This window comes from Podarcis raffonei, chromosome 8, assembly GCF_027172205.1.
Source record: "Podarcis raffonei isolate rPodRaf1 chromosome 8, rPodRaf1.pri, whole genome shotgun sequence".
Taxonomy (NCBI): domain Eukaryota; kingdom Metazoa; phylum Chordata; class Lepidosauria; order Squamata; family Lacertidae; genus Podarcis; species Podarcis raffonei.
The window spans coordinates 22,175,295-22,192,082 of NC_070609.1; the positions used below are offsets into that span (position 1 = coordinate 22,175,295).

Consider the following 16,788-nt stretch of genomic DNA (forward strand, 5'->3'; position numbering starts at 1 on the left):
AGCCTCAAACATTTTACTTAGAAGTTGCTGCATTCACACAGATAATCTGAACTGGCCAAATATCAGATTGATAGCCACTTGAGATAGGAAGGCCATATTGGGGGGGGGGGGATGACAACAATTAGTTACACACCACGTTTCATTGGGTTCAATATTTTGGCCTATTTAAACTAACCATTTTTTTACAAGTTTCCTCTGGTTTTATCTGTTTGTTTGCTTGTTTCCAATTTGGCTGCTGAATAACACTGGTTCATTGCTATTCTTCTGCATAAACTGGTCCTATTTAAGTTTTTCACCAAATCAATCAATTCCCTTATCAGCCAAGATTAATTCTGTACAAGGACAGGACAATCATTCAGAAGCAAGGAGCACACTTTGTTTACAGACAAGGCATGTGTATGTCCTAGTGGGCATCAAGAAATGAGGCATACTCTGCTACCCAAAATTGTTAGCAGAAAACTTTTTAACCCTGTTCTGAAGATCTGCTGGCTGGGGAGCTGTTAGATCCATTGTTTAGCTGTTTTTTAAAAAAAGATTGTAAAATGGCAAAAGTTTGCAAACTAATCAGACGAAACTTTTTTTCTTCATGTTGGAACTATGACCATATATTACTGCAGTGTGGGAGAATCTGAGAAGTTTCTTCAAACTTGCGACCAAGGGGAAATGAAGAACAGCTGCTGCCTGTGTTAGGTTCTGAGGGACTTTAATCTTTCCCAGAAAGCCTGTTGATTTTGATTTCAGACAATGAGGGGGCAAAAGCACAGGGAGGTGAACTGAAGTGGCAGCGAAGGCAATACAAGGTGGAAGAAAGTGAGCAAACCAAAGGGGAATGTGAGAGGGAGGCAGAAAGGCAACACCAGCAGGTGAGAAGAAAGAAAGGGTTGAAATGTTTGAGGCGGTAAGGAGAAGGTGGGAAAAGGCATGAGAAGAGAGAAAGAGGCAACATACCGGTAGCTGGTGGCAGAAAGGATTGTGGGAAAAGGTGAGAAAGTGGCAGCAGAGAGAGTGTAGAGCAGACAGAAGGTGAAAGGCGAGAGGAGAAAAATCAAAGGCAAGACAGGTGATGGAGGACAAAAAGCGAAAGAAGGTAGGAGGGGGGAAAGGCAGTTGCTGGTGACACAGAAAGAACAGAGGCTGTGAAAGTTGTGGAAAGGGTTAGATGAGGCAGTCCAAGTTGTTTTGCCACTGCAGGCAAAACTCCCCACCACCCCAGAGCAGATCTGGGGGCTCCCCGCATGCAGTCAGGCCCACATGGCTACCAGCCCCACACCTGTTGCCACCCTGGCAGAACGGCGAGGGTGGAGTGGTGAGGACAAGGGTGTTGTGGCAGCAGCAGAAGTGGCATGGGCAAAGCCGCCACAGGGCTAGCAGCAGCACCATGGTAGGGGCAGGATGGGTGTTGGACCTGCCTCCCAAGGCAAATGGCTCCGCCTTGCGACGTAAAGGATTCCGTGCTATCAAAACACAAGCACCAGTGGTGATGCTGACTTTCCCTCTTCCTCAACAGCAACCACAAGCTTCGTTGGAGAGAAGAAGCAAAAAACCCACCGAGAATCAAAAGAGGACGCAGCTACTAAAAGGGCTCAAAAGTCTGACCAACAATACAGGAAACATTGGTTCATTTGTATTGGGGGAGTGGGAATAGTATGCCGGCATATGATAGGTGGTGAAATGCCGTCACGCAGTAAATCAAAAGTGAAGATATGGAAGTGGGCTCCAAGTTCCTGGTTGGGAGTTTGAGGTGGGTCTTAGGTCTAGATGAGCTGAAGACCACTAGTGTGCACCAACTGGCAGTAGGTCTCCAGGATTTCCGACAGTTTTTTTCTGCCAGAACCATAGCTGTCAACTTACAGATTTGAAAATAAGGGACCAGCAGCCTCGAAAATAAGGGATCAGCAGCCAAAATAAGGGATTTTGCCAGCACAGGTAAGTTCAACTTCTGAGCCCCTCCGAGCCAAAGGCAGAAAGCCCAGCCAGCAGCCAAACAAAGCCTCAAGCAGTGGTTCCCACAGCGCAGGAACCCGGCAAAGGGGCTGCAGCAAGGAAAACCACCATCACCTCTCCGCTTGGAAGCGCTGAGCAAAGACAAGTCCCCAGGCAATGCAGCCAATTTGATCAGCACAAGGCATGCAAGCTCCACCCCCCAGTCGTTCTTAGACTCCTTACTGGGTGAGCAACGCATCCAAGCAACAAAGTTGGAGCCTCCCTCCTCCCTGGCCGGCAGGGAGGGAGGGAGAGGAGCTGCTTCCTTTGAAACCCTGGAAATTTAAGGGACATCATCAATAAGGGACAGCAGTGGGACACAGCGCTGGGATAAAGGACTTTCCCGCCAAATAAGGGACGGTTGACAGCTATGGCCAGAACCAGCTGCAGATGTTGGGGATTGAACCTGGGACCTTCTGCATGCAAAGCATATGCTCTACCACTAAGCTACTATTGCCCTTCCCCACTTGCAACTTCCTTAATCTATATCCAGCCCACCACATCATGTTTTTCATTGCCGTTCCCTGCTTTGGGAACACTTTTAATCAAAAGGATGCTTGGAAATTTCTCCCCCAAAAAAGAGAAAATAAAAATTGCGGGTACCGCTAAAGAGATGGATTTTCTACATTTTTTATTTTAGATTGTGGGTAAATTTAAGCATGCAACAAACTTGGTTGGCTTCAAAGGAAAATTTCTGTGGCCACCAGGCTAATCTTCCTCAACATGTAATCAGCATCAATCACAAGCTTGTTTCTGAAGCTACAAAAGTTGCTGTTTGTTAATGAAAAATTAAATGATAATAGCAGCAGCAGTAGCCATTGTGTACATGGGGCCTAACAGAGTGGCATGGACAACATAGAAAAAACTCCGCTCCCTAAGAACTTACAACCTAGGACACATAAACCAGCCTCTACTGCATGTATACATGCACCCAAAGAACTACAAAAATGCAATAGGTTTCACACTGCAATTACTGTCACTACCAATAAAATCTGATCCATGTAGTTCCAAGGACCACCAGTAGTTGATGAGCTTCATTCAGGTGGTCCATATCAAGTGCATGGATTTGTGGCAGAATACAGGAGACTGCAACATCCATCACACAATCCATCGTATAAATTTTGCATTATATTTTTATTGCTGCTTTCATTTCTTGTATTGCACTTCATTGTATTGCAATTCAGACTGTAATACACAACACATAAGAAATAAAAGCAACGATAAATATCCATTTTTAAAAAAATCATACAGCATTTAACACAGGGAATTAAGTGGTCTGCCAAGACCCTCAGCAATTTCCAAGTGGGCCATGGAGAAGAAAGAATGAGAACTACCTGTTCTGATTTTAACGAGATCAGATTCCTGGCAACAGTAAAATTTCTTCAGTTTGGGAAGAACATCAACTTTTTTTGAGTGACTTGTGAGTTAAATGCTTCTCAAATACTGATGCTAAAAGCACAATCCTGTATATGTCTACTCAAAAGTAGGTGCACTGAATTCAATTAGGCATAACTCCACATAAGTAGGGAGGCATTGTTGTACTTGGTTGTTGTTCTTGGTTGTTACTATGTTATGTATTTTTGTGTTTTTATATTGTAAACCACCCTTGATCCTCAGACGAAGAGTACACAATTTTAATTAAATAATAATAATAATAATAATAATAATAATAATAATAATGATGTATAGAATTGCAGCCCAAATGTGCAAACACACACAAGCAACCCTGTCTAATTGCTATATTATGCATTATTGCTCCCTCCCAGCAACACCCCCGGTTTTACCTTCCTGGGCGTGGGTGGGTCAAAACAAAACAGCAACATTGCAGGCAGCTGTGTGTGCACACAGAAACTGCATTACCAGAGATCAATTATTACATAAATGTTGTTCCTGGAGGAGGAAGCTATCCATCCTTGGAGAGTGCAAGATGCAAAACCTTTCACATGCACCAATCTTTCAGACTTGCATTTAAACCCCTAACTGCAACAAGGGAGCAAAAAGATTTTTAATTATCATCCATGTCATTATTCTCCTCCTCTCTTTAGAGTGCAGGTGGAGGACCTACAGCCTTCCAGATGTTGGTGGACTCCATCTGCCATCAGCCCAAGGCAGGGTAAGGGCTACATCTCTAGAAAAACCTGTCCTGCTTACAGAAGGTCCCAGGTTCAATTTCCCCAGCATCTCCTAGCAGACCTTGGAACATCCCTCTGCCTGAAACCCTGGACAGTCTCTGCCAGTCAGTGTAGCCAATACCAAGCTAGATGGTTTGACTTGGTGTAAGGTGCTTGCTATGTCCCAATGGCCAAGGATAATGGGAGTTCTAGTCCAGAAAGCACACGGAGGGACAGCTTTCGATGGACCTGATGCAGAAAGATCCCGAAATGGTTTAAGGTGGATCTCGGCTCTTAAAGCTTGAAGATTTTACTTCAAAATCCACACCACTCATATGGATAAAGGAAACATTATTTGTTTGTTTGATTGTATGTTTGTTTACTTGTATGTATGCCTGTTTTCTCATAAATGTATTTATTTTAAATTAATGTTGTTGTTTTTTAAAAAGGAAACAAACAACTTCCTTTGCATCTGATCGCATGTTCTCTTTCTGCACATTTATTTTACAGCATTGACAACATGCCACCCCATAACATAATGCAGCTTACAGAAAATAATTCTAAGAACAAATTCATATACACAACAACACAGAGAACCATAACATCAAAAGCAACATAAGTGTCTGTCTGTCTTATTTTTTAAAAAAGCAAACACAAGAATAAGAAAGACAGGAAACTGGTGGTATGGACTACGGATGTGCAACTACTCGCCGTAGTCAAGCCACAACTTGTTTGTGGTTCATCAGCTATCAGGTGAGGAACAGAAGAAGACCATTGGATCCTGCCAGTGACCCATCAAGTCCAGCATCCTGTTCTCAACCAGATGCCTATGGGAAACCTCCAATCAGGATTTGAAAACAAGACCACTCTCCCCTCCTGTGGTTTTAGTATTCAGAAGTATTACTGCCTTCAACTGTGAAGGCAGAGCATAGACATTGTGGGTAGTAACCATCAATAATAGCCTTCTCCAGAAATTTGTCCAATCCTCTTTGAACACCATCTAGGTTGGTAGCCATTGCTGCCTTCGGGGTCGCTGGAAGAAATTAAACTTCGTGCCGCAATCCTAACCCCCATTTATCCTAACCCACTGAATTCAACAGGACTTCTGTCCGAGGAAACATGCTTAGGAGTTACAGAAAGGTAGCCGTGTTGGTCTGCCATAGTCAAAACAAAAAAATTTTTTTCCTTCCAGTAGCACCTTAAAGACCAACTAAGTTAGTTCTTGGTATGAGCTTTCGTGTGCATGCACACTTCTTCAGATACCTTATGCTTAGGAGTGGCTGTGATCCTCTCACTGCTTGCTCTTGAGCAAGCCCCACTGAATTCTATAGAGTTTACTCCCAGCCAGAGAGGCATATGTTTATTTCTGATGCCTGCTAAAAACATGATAGTTTAGAACAGCTTGCGCAGATGCTTAGAAAGTTGGGGCAATTTTAATCTCTTTTAGCATTTTAACTTTTGTGAGCTTTTAAGTGCAACTGTACATTTTTCCTCGATTCCCTTGTTTTACTTGTTCGTAAACCGCTTTGGGGGTTTTCTTTTCTTTCTTTTCCCAACCAAACGGTGCACAATTTTTATGAAATAAACGAACAGGATTGCATTGCTTGAGTATGCCCAGGATTTCAAAAGACCTGCCGGTCCTTTGAGCAAACGCTTTCCAAGAGGAAGTAAAGGCAGGAGCGTGATCGTCAGTCTGCAAACGGCAGAGTTTATGATTCTCATCAGAATAATAAATAGAATGACAAGAAATATATACTATAAAATCCACAATTTGGGGAGTGGGGACGGAAGAGGCAGGCAATGCGTAAAAGGGAGAGCGATTCTTTTTTAAAAAGGCGAACAAAGAAAGGCTTGCCCAGTTGAGACGCTGAACAAAATGGGACTTGTGTCTCCGAAGAAAAGCAGAGCTGGGCTGTCAACCCCCAATCCGGCTGCGGCTCAGCCCTTATTCCGCTAAAAGCAGCCATCGAAGCAGAAATAAGAGGCGAAGGCACGCCTGACCCAACCCAAGAGCCCAGAGAACGATTAGTTCCGCCACCCCACCCCTCTAAGAATTCTCTTCTTCTTCTTCTTCTTATAAATCTATATATTTAAAGAAGTTGCAAAAGGCACTCACGCAGCTCAGCAAAGAGCAGACCCCGAGGCACGCTCCCATGACGCCGCTGGCCCCCGAAACGCAACTCCGTCCGGCTCAGATCCCGACAAAGTTGCCTCCTCGGCTCGACCTCCCCGGACTACCTGCCGAAGCCGCTCGGGGTTCCTCGGCACGTTCCGGCTCTTGCCCACCTCTTCGGCTCTTTCCGCCCACGCTCGGGAACGCCTGGCCGTAGCCGCGCCCCCTCCCTCCCTCCCTCTTCAGTCGGCGGGGCGGGGCTTGGCAGTCGGTGCCGAGCGCACCTGGAACGCGCCAGACGCCGGGCGGCAGGAGGAGCCTCGCAGTCGCGGCAGGTGCGTCGAAGCGCCGGGGCGGACGGGGAAGAGGCTGCCGGCCTTTGGAGCAGCAGCGCTGCGCTGCGTCGCGCACGGGGTGATTCCTCACAATGCTCGGAATAGGGATCTGCCCAGCCCTGCAGGAGCAGCCGGCCCCACTCAGCTGGGTGGTGACGTCATTGCTGTCGCTTTGGGGCCGAGGTGGCGGGATCCGTATGACGTCATCCTGCAAGGTGTGCCGCTTGGCCCCCTGCACCGGGGTAAGCGCCCAGCCACGTCCAGCCCAACAGCCGACACCCCGCGAGGTCTTTTCCCTTATTCCTTCTAGGGCTGACCCCTTGATTCAAGAAGTCCACATTGACGACGCTGCATCGATGGATTTTATTTTATTGCATGGTTACGTTAAGAACTGGTATAGGTAAAGTCTCTGTATAGACACACACATATTTTCAATAACCGAAGAGTATAGGAACCATATGGGTGTGGGCGTGGGCATCAAGTAAATAAATAAAAATACTTAACTGAGAGTAGAAATTGTAGAAAGATTTTTGACAGGCTTTTCTTGAGGTCAAAAGAAAGCAATTTAAAACAACTGTTGTTGAGACATTTCATGCTGAATCTGGACGGTGACAGGGGGGTGTCCTGCCCCACCCCCACCCTGCAATATGAATCCCAGCTGTGCCCATGGCATGCCATTCATTCATCCAGCTCAGCATTGCCGACACTGGCTGGCAGAGGCTTTCTGGGGTTTCAGGCAGAGGACATACCCAGCCCCACCTGCAGATGCAGAAGACTGAATCTTGGAGCTGATACCTCACTATTAAGCCACAGCCCTTCCTGCACAGACATGAATAAAATCTGCATATGGGAAGAGAGAAAGGTTTCAAAGAGAACAGCATGCTTCCTTTGGTTTTGAATAATGCCCACATAAGTTGAGGGTATTTGTTCAAAAGTGCAGTGGTACCTCGGGTTACATACGCTTCAGGTTACAGACTCCACTAACCCAGAAATAGTACCTCGAGTTAAGAACTTTGCTTCAAGATGAGAACAGAAATTGTGCTCCGGCGGCGCAGCAGCAGCAGGAGGCCCCATTAGCTAAAGTGGTGTCTCAGGTTAAGAACAGTTTCAGGTTAAGAACGGACCTCCGGAACGAATTAAGTACTTAACCCGAGGTACCACTGTACCACTTCTCCTTACATGGCACTTCTCCTCTCTGCAGTTTTTTATAAATACGTTCCCCCCCCCCTTTTTTAACCATTTCAGAAAACTTTAAAAGCCCAGCTAACAGGAGGTACGTTGTCAGATGAGCAGTAAGTTAATCTGGAGGCCATATTTGGGGTCCTCTCCAAGCCTGTGGTTTTATATTCGTAGGGTGGGATTCTGGAGAGAGGGAGAGAGACAAGTGGCCAATCCAGTCTCTAGCCAAGTGTTAAGTATCCCTTTGCATGAGTACAGGGGATGGTTGCCAGAGAAATTACAAGCTGGAGGTGCTCCAGGAAGGTGGGCTAAAGGGGGCAGAAAGTAGAGAACAATAGACCTGTGGTCAGTCTTGTCCGGAACTGGGAAGAGACCGAGAAGCATGACTTGCTTTCTGTGCTGGATCCAAAGATATGGCTTGCAGTGGACCGCTAGGAGAGTTGATGCCGTGAGCCCTTCCATCTTCTGTTCTGCTTGTATATGGCATGGCATGGAGAACATAGAGAAAAGTTTTATACTCCTCAAATAACACTAGACTTCATGGACATCCAAGGAAGCTGAATGTTGGAAGATGCAGGGCAGATAAAATCAAGTACCTTCGGCAGCGCATAGTTAAATGATGGCACTCACTCCCACGGGAAGTAGCAATGGCCACCAACTTGGATCACTTTAAAAGAGCACTAGACAATTCAATGAGGATAAGGCTATCAATGGCTACTTGCTGCTATGGCCATATTCCACCTCCACTAAGAGGCAGTATGATGCTTAATACCAGTTGCTGAGAATCACAGGTGGGCAGAGTGCTGTTGAGCTCAGGCAGTGGCGGAGCTTTATGCTCCAGCACCGAGGGTGTGGGGGGCAGAGAGCAGGAGGGGGCATGGCTGGCGTGAATGAATACATATGAATGAATTTTTTTATTACGGTCACAGACCAGTTCCAGCTCACTTACAATACAGTATCAGGAAAATCGTAAAACACAGCAGGAATACATTGAATTGCAATTGGGTATAACAGAGACAATACAGATATAGCAGTTAAAAAAATATATATAACTTGATCACTAAAATATAACCTAAAATTGTCATTTAAAACCTGAATGATTTTGGTAGTACAGCTTGTTCCCTAAGTTTTATGGCAGTCGCACAGAATTTGGCCACCTTTAGCGTGATCTCTGGATCCTTGTCCTCTACCAGGAGTTTTAGACATTGAAGTCCAGACCCATTTGGAGATTTTTGTGGCTGGCGCGTGTCCCGGGGGTGTGGCGCGTGTCCTGGTGGTGTGGTGTGCGTCCTGGGGGCATGGCACGCTGCCTGCGGGGGCGTGACGCCCAGCACAGGCAGGGGGCACTGCGATGGCACCACATCGGGATTGCGCTGCCGGGGGCGGTGCACTCCCCCGCCCCCCTCTTCCTCCGCCAGTGAGCTAAGGCCCTCCTTATGTGCTTCCCATAGGTTGTCCACTGTGAGAACAAGATGCTGGAACAGGTGGACCATTGGCCTGATCCAGCAGGCTGTTTTTATGTTTTCATGTTCTCAGCTCAGTTGCTTAAATAATGCCAAGGTTGCAGGTTCGATACCCATATGGGACAGCTGCATATTCCTGCATTGCAGTGGCATCTCTAGTTGCAGACACGATCTGTTCCGGGGTGCCGTTCGCAATCCGAAAAGCCGCAATGTGAAGCAAACACAACAAGAGACATGACTGTATAGGGAGTTGGACCAGGTGATCCTCAGCATCCCTCTACAATCTATGATTCAGTGTTGATCTTCCATAATGCAGCATGGAGAAGGATAGGCAGGAGACTAGGATTGGTTGGCTCTTCCCATCATTGGCTGTGACTCCACCTACTGTTGACCTCTTTGCCTTCTGCCCTACCAGCCACAATAGGAACCAACCGCCACTGCACTACGCTGGTTGCAGAGCCATGGGATTAGGCGCTTATGGTACTTTTTATTGCATCCCCCCCCTCCCCCGCCCAGTGTGTTGTGATAAAGAGGAAGGCTTACAGCATTGAACTGGAATAGATCTGGCAGTAACCAAATGAAAGGCAGAATCTCAGGCCAGGTAGGCCAAGAGAGCGAAGTGAGAGTTTAAGTCAATGCGAGATGTAAAACAAAAGCATAGAAAAGGGATGCCATTGACTCTGATGGTGGTCCTCATCTCGCCTCCTGCACAGAGTTTTTCCCCCGCCGCCACCTCCCATCACGTCCCAAAGGGAGATTGTTCCAGTGTTGATCCAACACAGCCCCCAAACAGCCAAGCTGCTAAGTGAATTCTGCTTAGCTGCTGGGGTCTATATTTAGATCCCTGTGAAAGGGGTTAGCGAGTTGCCGGGAGCCAGCAGAGCATCTAAGGATGTCAGTGTAACAGCAGTTAGGGATGAAAAATAACCAGGAGCTTTAAGTAAATCCTTTGGACTGAGCAGGGCTGGGGGAGGGAGCAGGAGAGAGAGTGAAAGCAGCCTCTGATTACAGATGGGAACTTCGCTGGAGCTTCGCCTGCGAATTGGCACCTCCTCTGTGCTGGAAAAGAGGGCAGTGCGCCACATAATTTCATGGCTAGATCTGTGGGTGGTGGGTGCTGGCAGATGGGGGGATGGACGTTTTGCAGAAAGAGAGCTCCAGCAAGCCCCCATCCTGTCACCCCGCTCAGTTTGCACAGTTTAGATCAGATTTTATATGGCTTTTGCCTGGTTTTATCCACGTTGTATGGCTGACTTTGATGCTGACTGCTTAGAGATAATTGTGATTAAGTGGCATGTGCATTGCCTAAATAAATAAAACAGCTGAAAGTGCTAAGATTGGCTGGTAGTGCCTGTCGTTGGGTCTGACTTCCCCTACTGTTGGTCTTTCTGCCTTTTGTCCTATGAGTCCCAAAGGGCACCAACCACAACTGCTCAAACTGAACCCCACTATTGCAGTCATCGAGAAAAAAAGAATGCTCTCCAGGTCTTAGGCTGCTCCCTGTGATTACCAGTGGGAGAGCTACTGTGATCTAGCCTTCAGGCATGGACTACAGAGACCTAGGTTCAGATTCCCATTCGGCACCAAAGGTCACTATATGTCTGGCCTGTGTGTCACAGAGCTGTCAGGCAAAGAATGCCCAGAGTGAGGAATTAACTATTCATTGACAAAAGTACACTTGTGTAAGTTACGGAAAGGCATGTCCACCAATCCAATGTCCCTCAGCTGCCCATAGATGAGAACTTGATGAGGCAGTTGCTGCAACAGAGAGGCCCTGCCCCTGACCTCAGCTTATGTATCTCCCCCACCCAGGCTACACATGAGTAGGTGAAGACACTGTCTGTGTGTAACCTGCTTCTGCTCCTCTCTCTCCATCCTTGCTTGGTCCTGGGAGGCAGGGGCAGAAGGAGGAGGTGTGAAAGCCCTTGACCCTACACCAGCCTGACCTCTCTCTCTGTCTCTCCTCCTGTAACCTGTTCTCTCCAGCCCTGCAGCTTCTCCTGCCTCTGACTCTCATCTCCTTGCAGTAACAGATCACTGATCCCTTCTTCTTCCAAGACAGTCTTCAACCCCATTTCTCTCAGTGCCCACACATCAGTATCCAGCCACCACTGCTCACTGTCCAGTCAGTCCCTGACACTATCCTTACATCTTAGCTTAGCCTACTTAACAGGGTTGTTGTGAGAAGACCATGCGCAGATGGTACCATGCATGCCACCTTGAGTTAATCATAGAATTGTAGAGTTGGAAGGGGCCTCCAGTCACCTAGTCCAACCCCCTGCAATGCAGGAATCTCAGCTAAAGCATCCATGACAGATGCCTCTGCCTAAAAACCTGCAGTGATCTTTTTAGGAAGGTCAGGAAGAGTAGTAAGAAATGGCACTGTCTTCAGATTCCAGGGACAGAGAAGGATTAAATCCTATTTGGAAAAGTGAATCCATTGGGGTGCATCTGAAGTTGTGTTTGTTTTCTGTTTTTAATGTTCTCATTTTTATAATAATTAAAATACATGCCACAGCTCCTACCACTGTCAATACTATATATAGCTGGTGTGAACTAACACATAAAAATGCAAGAACAGAGAGACCAAGGAAAGAAATAGCACAATTCCACCACCGAAGCAACAGACCAGGCTTGGGACCACATGGCCCTCTGGGTCATGTTGCACTACAACTCCCATCATCCCTGGCTGCTGATTAGGTTGGCTGGGACTGATGGGGATTGGAGTCATCTGGAGTGCCACAGCTTCCCTACTCCTGCAATAGACCAAAAGACTAACAAGCTGAAAAGTACTACAACAGATAAACCTCTATCATGCTCAAGCTGCATTGACATCCAGTATTTTAAAAAATGGTATTTTCTTAATGCAGGGAACCTTATATCCAGTACCATAAATGGCCCTCCAGGCCTTTCTATCTGGCCCTCAGGACTCTCCACAGACTGTGCCTTTCCTCCTACCAGCCCTGATCCACAGCCTCCTCCAGTTCTTTAGCCTGGCTGGCACATGCCCTGGAACTGTACAAAAGACTGTGTGCTATGTGTGCAGAAGCCTCTAATTCTGAATGGCTGGACTCCTGAACAAAGATAAGGGGCACATCTGTCCCCCCACAGGCATGTGGCCCTTGGAAGGTTGCCCACAAAGGATTGCAGCCCTTGGGCTGAATCTTGAACAGCAGCCATTTCAATGCAGGACCTTGCAAGATCACCTTCTAAGGAACATCAACCTCCACAAGCCTAACCAGAAGCAAGCATTAGAGGATGGTGTTTCTACCATACAGGATGGGACCTTTCTGTTGTTGGCACTAGGAAATACTTTTAACTGTGGAAAGGAACAGCCTAAAAGTGTACCCAGAAGGGATGGGGCTACAGAACCAGCTATGTACTCCTTTTATTTCAGCTTAGATCTTGTTGGAACAATGCCTTTTCTGACCATTGTCTCTCTCTGGCCTCACACTAGCATCCTGGCTGGACAGCTCTTAACAGCCTTGTCCTGGAAATTGCACCTAGTCCTGCTGGACAGCTCCACTGCCTCACCAGTAACTGAGGAACCTGAGTCTCCCAGTTCCAGCATTGGTGAGAATGGGGCACTGCACTTAACAGTTACTTTGTACCAGTGTAGGGTCCTGCATTCCTCAGGATTCCTTATTAGTGTTCTGCTCCAAGCAGCTAGAAGACTGAAGATCCTGGGCAAGACATGGTGCAGCCAGGACTGACCATTCCACATGACGCACAAACCGAAGCTATTTTAGAATGTTGCTTCAGCAACATGTAACCTCAGGCTGAGCCTTAAATAAGGCTGCAGCTCAGTCTGGGTGATTTGCTCGACCACCTACTGGAAAAAACTCTTCTGGTTGAAAAGACTTAACCTGTTTCAGCAGCCATGGACTCTGGCAGTGCAAAGGAGAGCATTTAGTTAGAAAACTACAAGAGGTGAACTATCTTTTTGTCCCCTTTAAGACTTTTCCTACTTTAGTACTAGGTCTTCATTTGGTTGACTGGGGGCCATAAAGGGATACACACACAAATGCACACAATCAACTAAGATGGACTGCATCCCAGTTTTAGGGTTTTCTCTCTCTCTTCTCATAAAACAACCTCTACAAAAACCTAAATACAACAACAACAACAACAACAACAACAACAATAACAACAACATTATTTTTTTTATTTATACCCCACCCAGCTGGCTGGGTTTCGCCCACTCTGGGCGGCTTCCAACAGAATATTAAAATACAATAATCTATTAAACATTAAAAGCTTCCCTAAACAGGGCTGCCTTCAGATGTCTTCTAAAAGTCTGGTAGTTGTTTTTCTCTTTGACATCAGGTGGGAGGGCGTTCCACAGGGCGGGTGCCACTACCAAGAAGGCCCTCTGCCTGGTTCCCTGTAACTTGGCTTCTCTCAGGGAGGGAACCGCCAGAAGGCCCTCGGCACTGGACCTCAGTGTCTGGGCTGAACAATGGGGGTGGAGATGCTCCTTCAGGTATGCTGGACCGAGGCTGTTTAGGGCTTTAAAGGTCAGCACTAACACTTTGAACTGTGCTCAAAAATGTACTGGGAGAGAGAAATAGAGGGGGGACCCAAAGTGGGTCATGTCTTGACTATGGCAGAGTCTGGAGGAAGCAAGGTAGAGCACCCAGCAGGGACAACAGACCAACAAGCAGAGACAGAGTAGCAACTGGTCAAGAACCAGACTCTAGAACCAAGAGTGGTCAGAGACAGTTTCAGAACCCTGGACAGGTCCCATGAAAGAGGCAACTTTTCCCAACAAGAGCTGGGTTCTTGCATAGTTCCCCGGCTTGGTTACCTTTCCCAGGCTCTGCCCTATTGCTGAAGAATGCAGATACTTGAAGGGGTGGTTCTCTGGCTTGACTCTTGTCACATCTCTGCTAACTCTTCAGTTGTGCACAGACTCAGTAGCACAGGAGGCCCTTGGGATCCTTGTGTAGGGGTCTCCAGTTCAGAAGGTCCGTAGCTGCTGGACAGGGTCTAGATTCAGATTTACACTTGCTGCCCTGGGGCCCTGAAACCTTGAGCCTTAGAGTGAAAACCAGGGCTGCCATTTGACAGACGAATGCAGCTGTGGGTTTAGGTGAAATAGGGAGCAGTTAGGTGGGCAGAGCTGCAAGCCAGCCGGCAGCCCTCAGGTTTATTGGAAGATGATGTGCCATCAACTAGTGTGGAAGAAAGGTTCAAGTGGCTACCAGGCTGAGTTCAAAGTGTACTGGTGTACAAAGCCCTATACAGCTTTGGAACGGGATACCTAAAAGATGATCTCACTCATTATACACTCAACCAATCACTGTGCTCTGCTGGAAAGGGCCTCCTGCAGATACCATCTCAGCCGGACCACTGGTCCATTCCGTATGATGTAGGAATCAGCACTTTCACACAGTGGCACTTACCCCTTAGAACATCTCCCCAATACACATCAGACAGCCCCATTCACACTGCACAGTTAAAGCAGCATCATACCAGTTTAAGTAGGCATGGCTTCTCCCAAAGACTTATAGGAGCTCTAGTTTGTTAAGCGTGCCGAGACTTGTTAGCAGACTCCCACATTCTCTTCCCACAGCTAAAATATTCAGAGTGGCATAACAATCAATCCCTCTTCCCAGGGAACTCTGCAAATTGTAGCTCTGTGGGGGGAATAGGGGCCTCCTAACAACTCTCAGCAGGGACGCGGGTGGTGCTGTGGGTTAAACCACAGAGCCTAGGGCTTGCCGATCAGAAGGTTGGCGGTTCGAATCCCCACAACGGGGTGAGCTCCTGTTACTCGGTCTCAGCTCCTGCCAACCTAGGAGTTCGAAAGCACGTCAAAGTGCAAGTAGATAAATAAGTACCGCTCCGGCGGGAAGGTAAACAGCGTTTCTGTGCGCTGCTGTGGTTCACCAGAAGTGGCTTAGTCATGCTGGCCACATGACCCAGAAGCTGTACGACGGTTCCCTTGAGCGCCGCAACCCTGAGTCGTCCGCGACTGGACCTAATGGTCAGTGGTCCCTTTACCTTTTTAATGACTCTCAGCAGCCTTAACAAACTACAGCTCCCATAAGTCTGTGGGGGAAGTCGTGACTGTTAATAATATTATTATTTATACCCTGCCCATCTGGCTGTGTTTCCCCAGCCACTCTGGGCAGCTTACGGCAGATCTAAAAACATAATAACTTTGGCTGCTCCCATTGGAAGGAGCAAACATGCACAGCAGTAGATTTGCCATCCAGCTTCTCTGTGAAAATAACTGGGAAATAGTGATGATGATGAAGAAGATGGTGATGAAGATGGTGATAATATCTCTTCATCCTTCCCTGCACTGTTGGGCATTGGACCAGATGACCCGCAGGGTACTTTCCAACTCTACAAATCTATGATTCTGTGATTTTCTACTTCAATCCCTGAGCAACAGGTCATCAAATTTGTTACTGTTGTTGTTGTTACTAGTACTACTACCACCATTATTTGAACAAAAATCTACAGACACAGCAGCCCTCCCCAGCAATAAAGACAGTAATGAAAGCTTAAGGGGCAACAAATCATTGCTAACAACCAACCACAAACACCATCATAGCCTGTCAAAAGCCTTGGAAAAGAGGTATGGCTGCTGCCATTGAGTTAAAAAAAACTGCCAGAGACAAGCTAATCCACATCCCTGGCAGCTCCAAAATAGCCATGTGTAGAAAGGCAGGCACCAAGTGTTGTGCCAGCTGGGAGGCAGGAAAGCAGGAGGAAGGCAGAATGGGGGGGGGACAGAGAGAGGGGATTTATACAGGGTGTGTGGGAGAAGCAGAAGCCCTGCTTTCCCTGCTCCTAAACAGTGCAGAAGAGAAAGGAAATGGACCACTGCTAGGCCTGGTTAGCCAGGGGGGAAAGCTGAAATGTATCCAGGTCTCCCCCTTCAAAGCGGTTGGTAGATCCGGCAGGCAAATCAGGCAGCTAGCAGTCTGCTGATACCCAGAGCATCGTGAGAGCGGTTCAGCCAAGGAGAGAGAGAGAGAGAGACGGAGAGATGCTTTTGTTGGCCATGGAGACTGTCTGGGCACAGTGAAAACCCTTTCCACAGGCAGATTCTGTTCTCACCCCAATCTCACTGGAGACCACCACAGCGGCAGAACCGGCTCTCCATTTCTTAGCAGTCCATCTGGTAAGCATGCCTGGCTGCTTTGTGCCCTTGATGTGGAGGTGGCTGGATGGTTTGTGGAGGAAAAGAGAAAAAGGGAGGGATCTGGGAAGGAATGGGGGGAGGTGTTACAGGTGGCTTACGATGGGTTCTACTATTCTGGATGTATATATGGATCAGTGCATTATTTATCCATCCAGATAGCTAGTGTATGTTCCTTGGGGGTTAAAGAAGAAGAAGAATGTGTGTGTGTGTGTGTGTATGTGTGTGGAGAGAGAGAGAGAGAGAGAGAGAGAGAGAGAGAGAGAGAGAGAGAGAGAATTGGCTTCCATGGCCAACTATGGGTGTGCAATGCAAAGAAAATAAACTTTCTAAAAAGCAAAAAATTCTTCACTTGTCATTTTCATCTTTGAAGCCATGTGTGCATTAGCAGGGTTTTTGTGTGTGACAAATACTCCAAGTGGAATGACTGACATTCTCATTGTGGTGG

The 16,788-nt window shown here is 47.2% G+C and overlaps 1 protein-coding gene and 1 long non-coding RNA gene across 2 annotated transcripts in view; one reads left to right on the forward strand and one right to left on the reverse strand.

Annotated features, from left to right (window-relative positions):
- SERINC2 (serine incorporator 2) overlaps nt 1–6,374 on the reverse strand; it is a 31,662-nt gene extending 25,288 nt beyond the window's left edge. Inside the window, exon 1 of the mRNA XM_053398483.1 lies at nt 6,211–6,374. Within this exon, the coding sequence (XP_053254458.1) occupies nt 6,211–6,249 (39 nt within the window). The 5' untranslated portion in view covers nt 6,250–6,374. The remainder of the gene's footprint in view (nt 1–6,210) is intronic.
- Nucleotides 1–16,788, forward strand: part of LOC128418630 (uncharacterized) — a 79,648-nt gene that overhangs the window by 29,436 nt on the left and 33,424 nt on the right. The gene's annotated exons all lie outside the window — the stretch shown is intronic.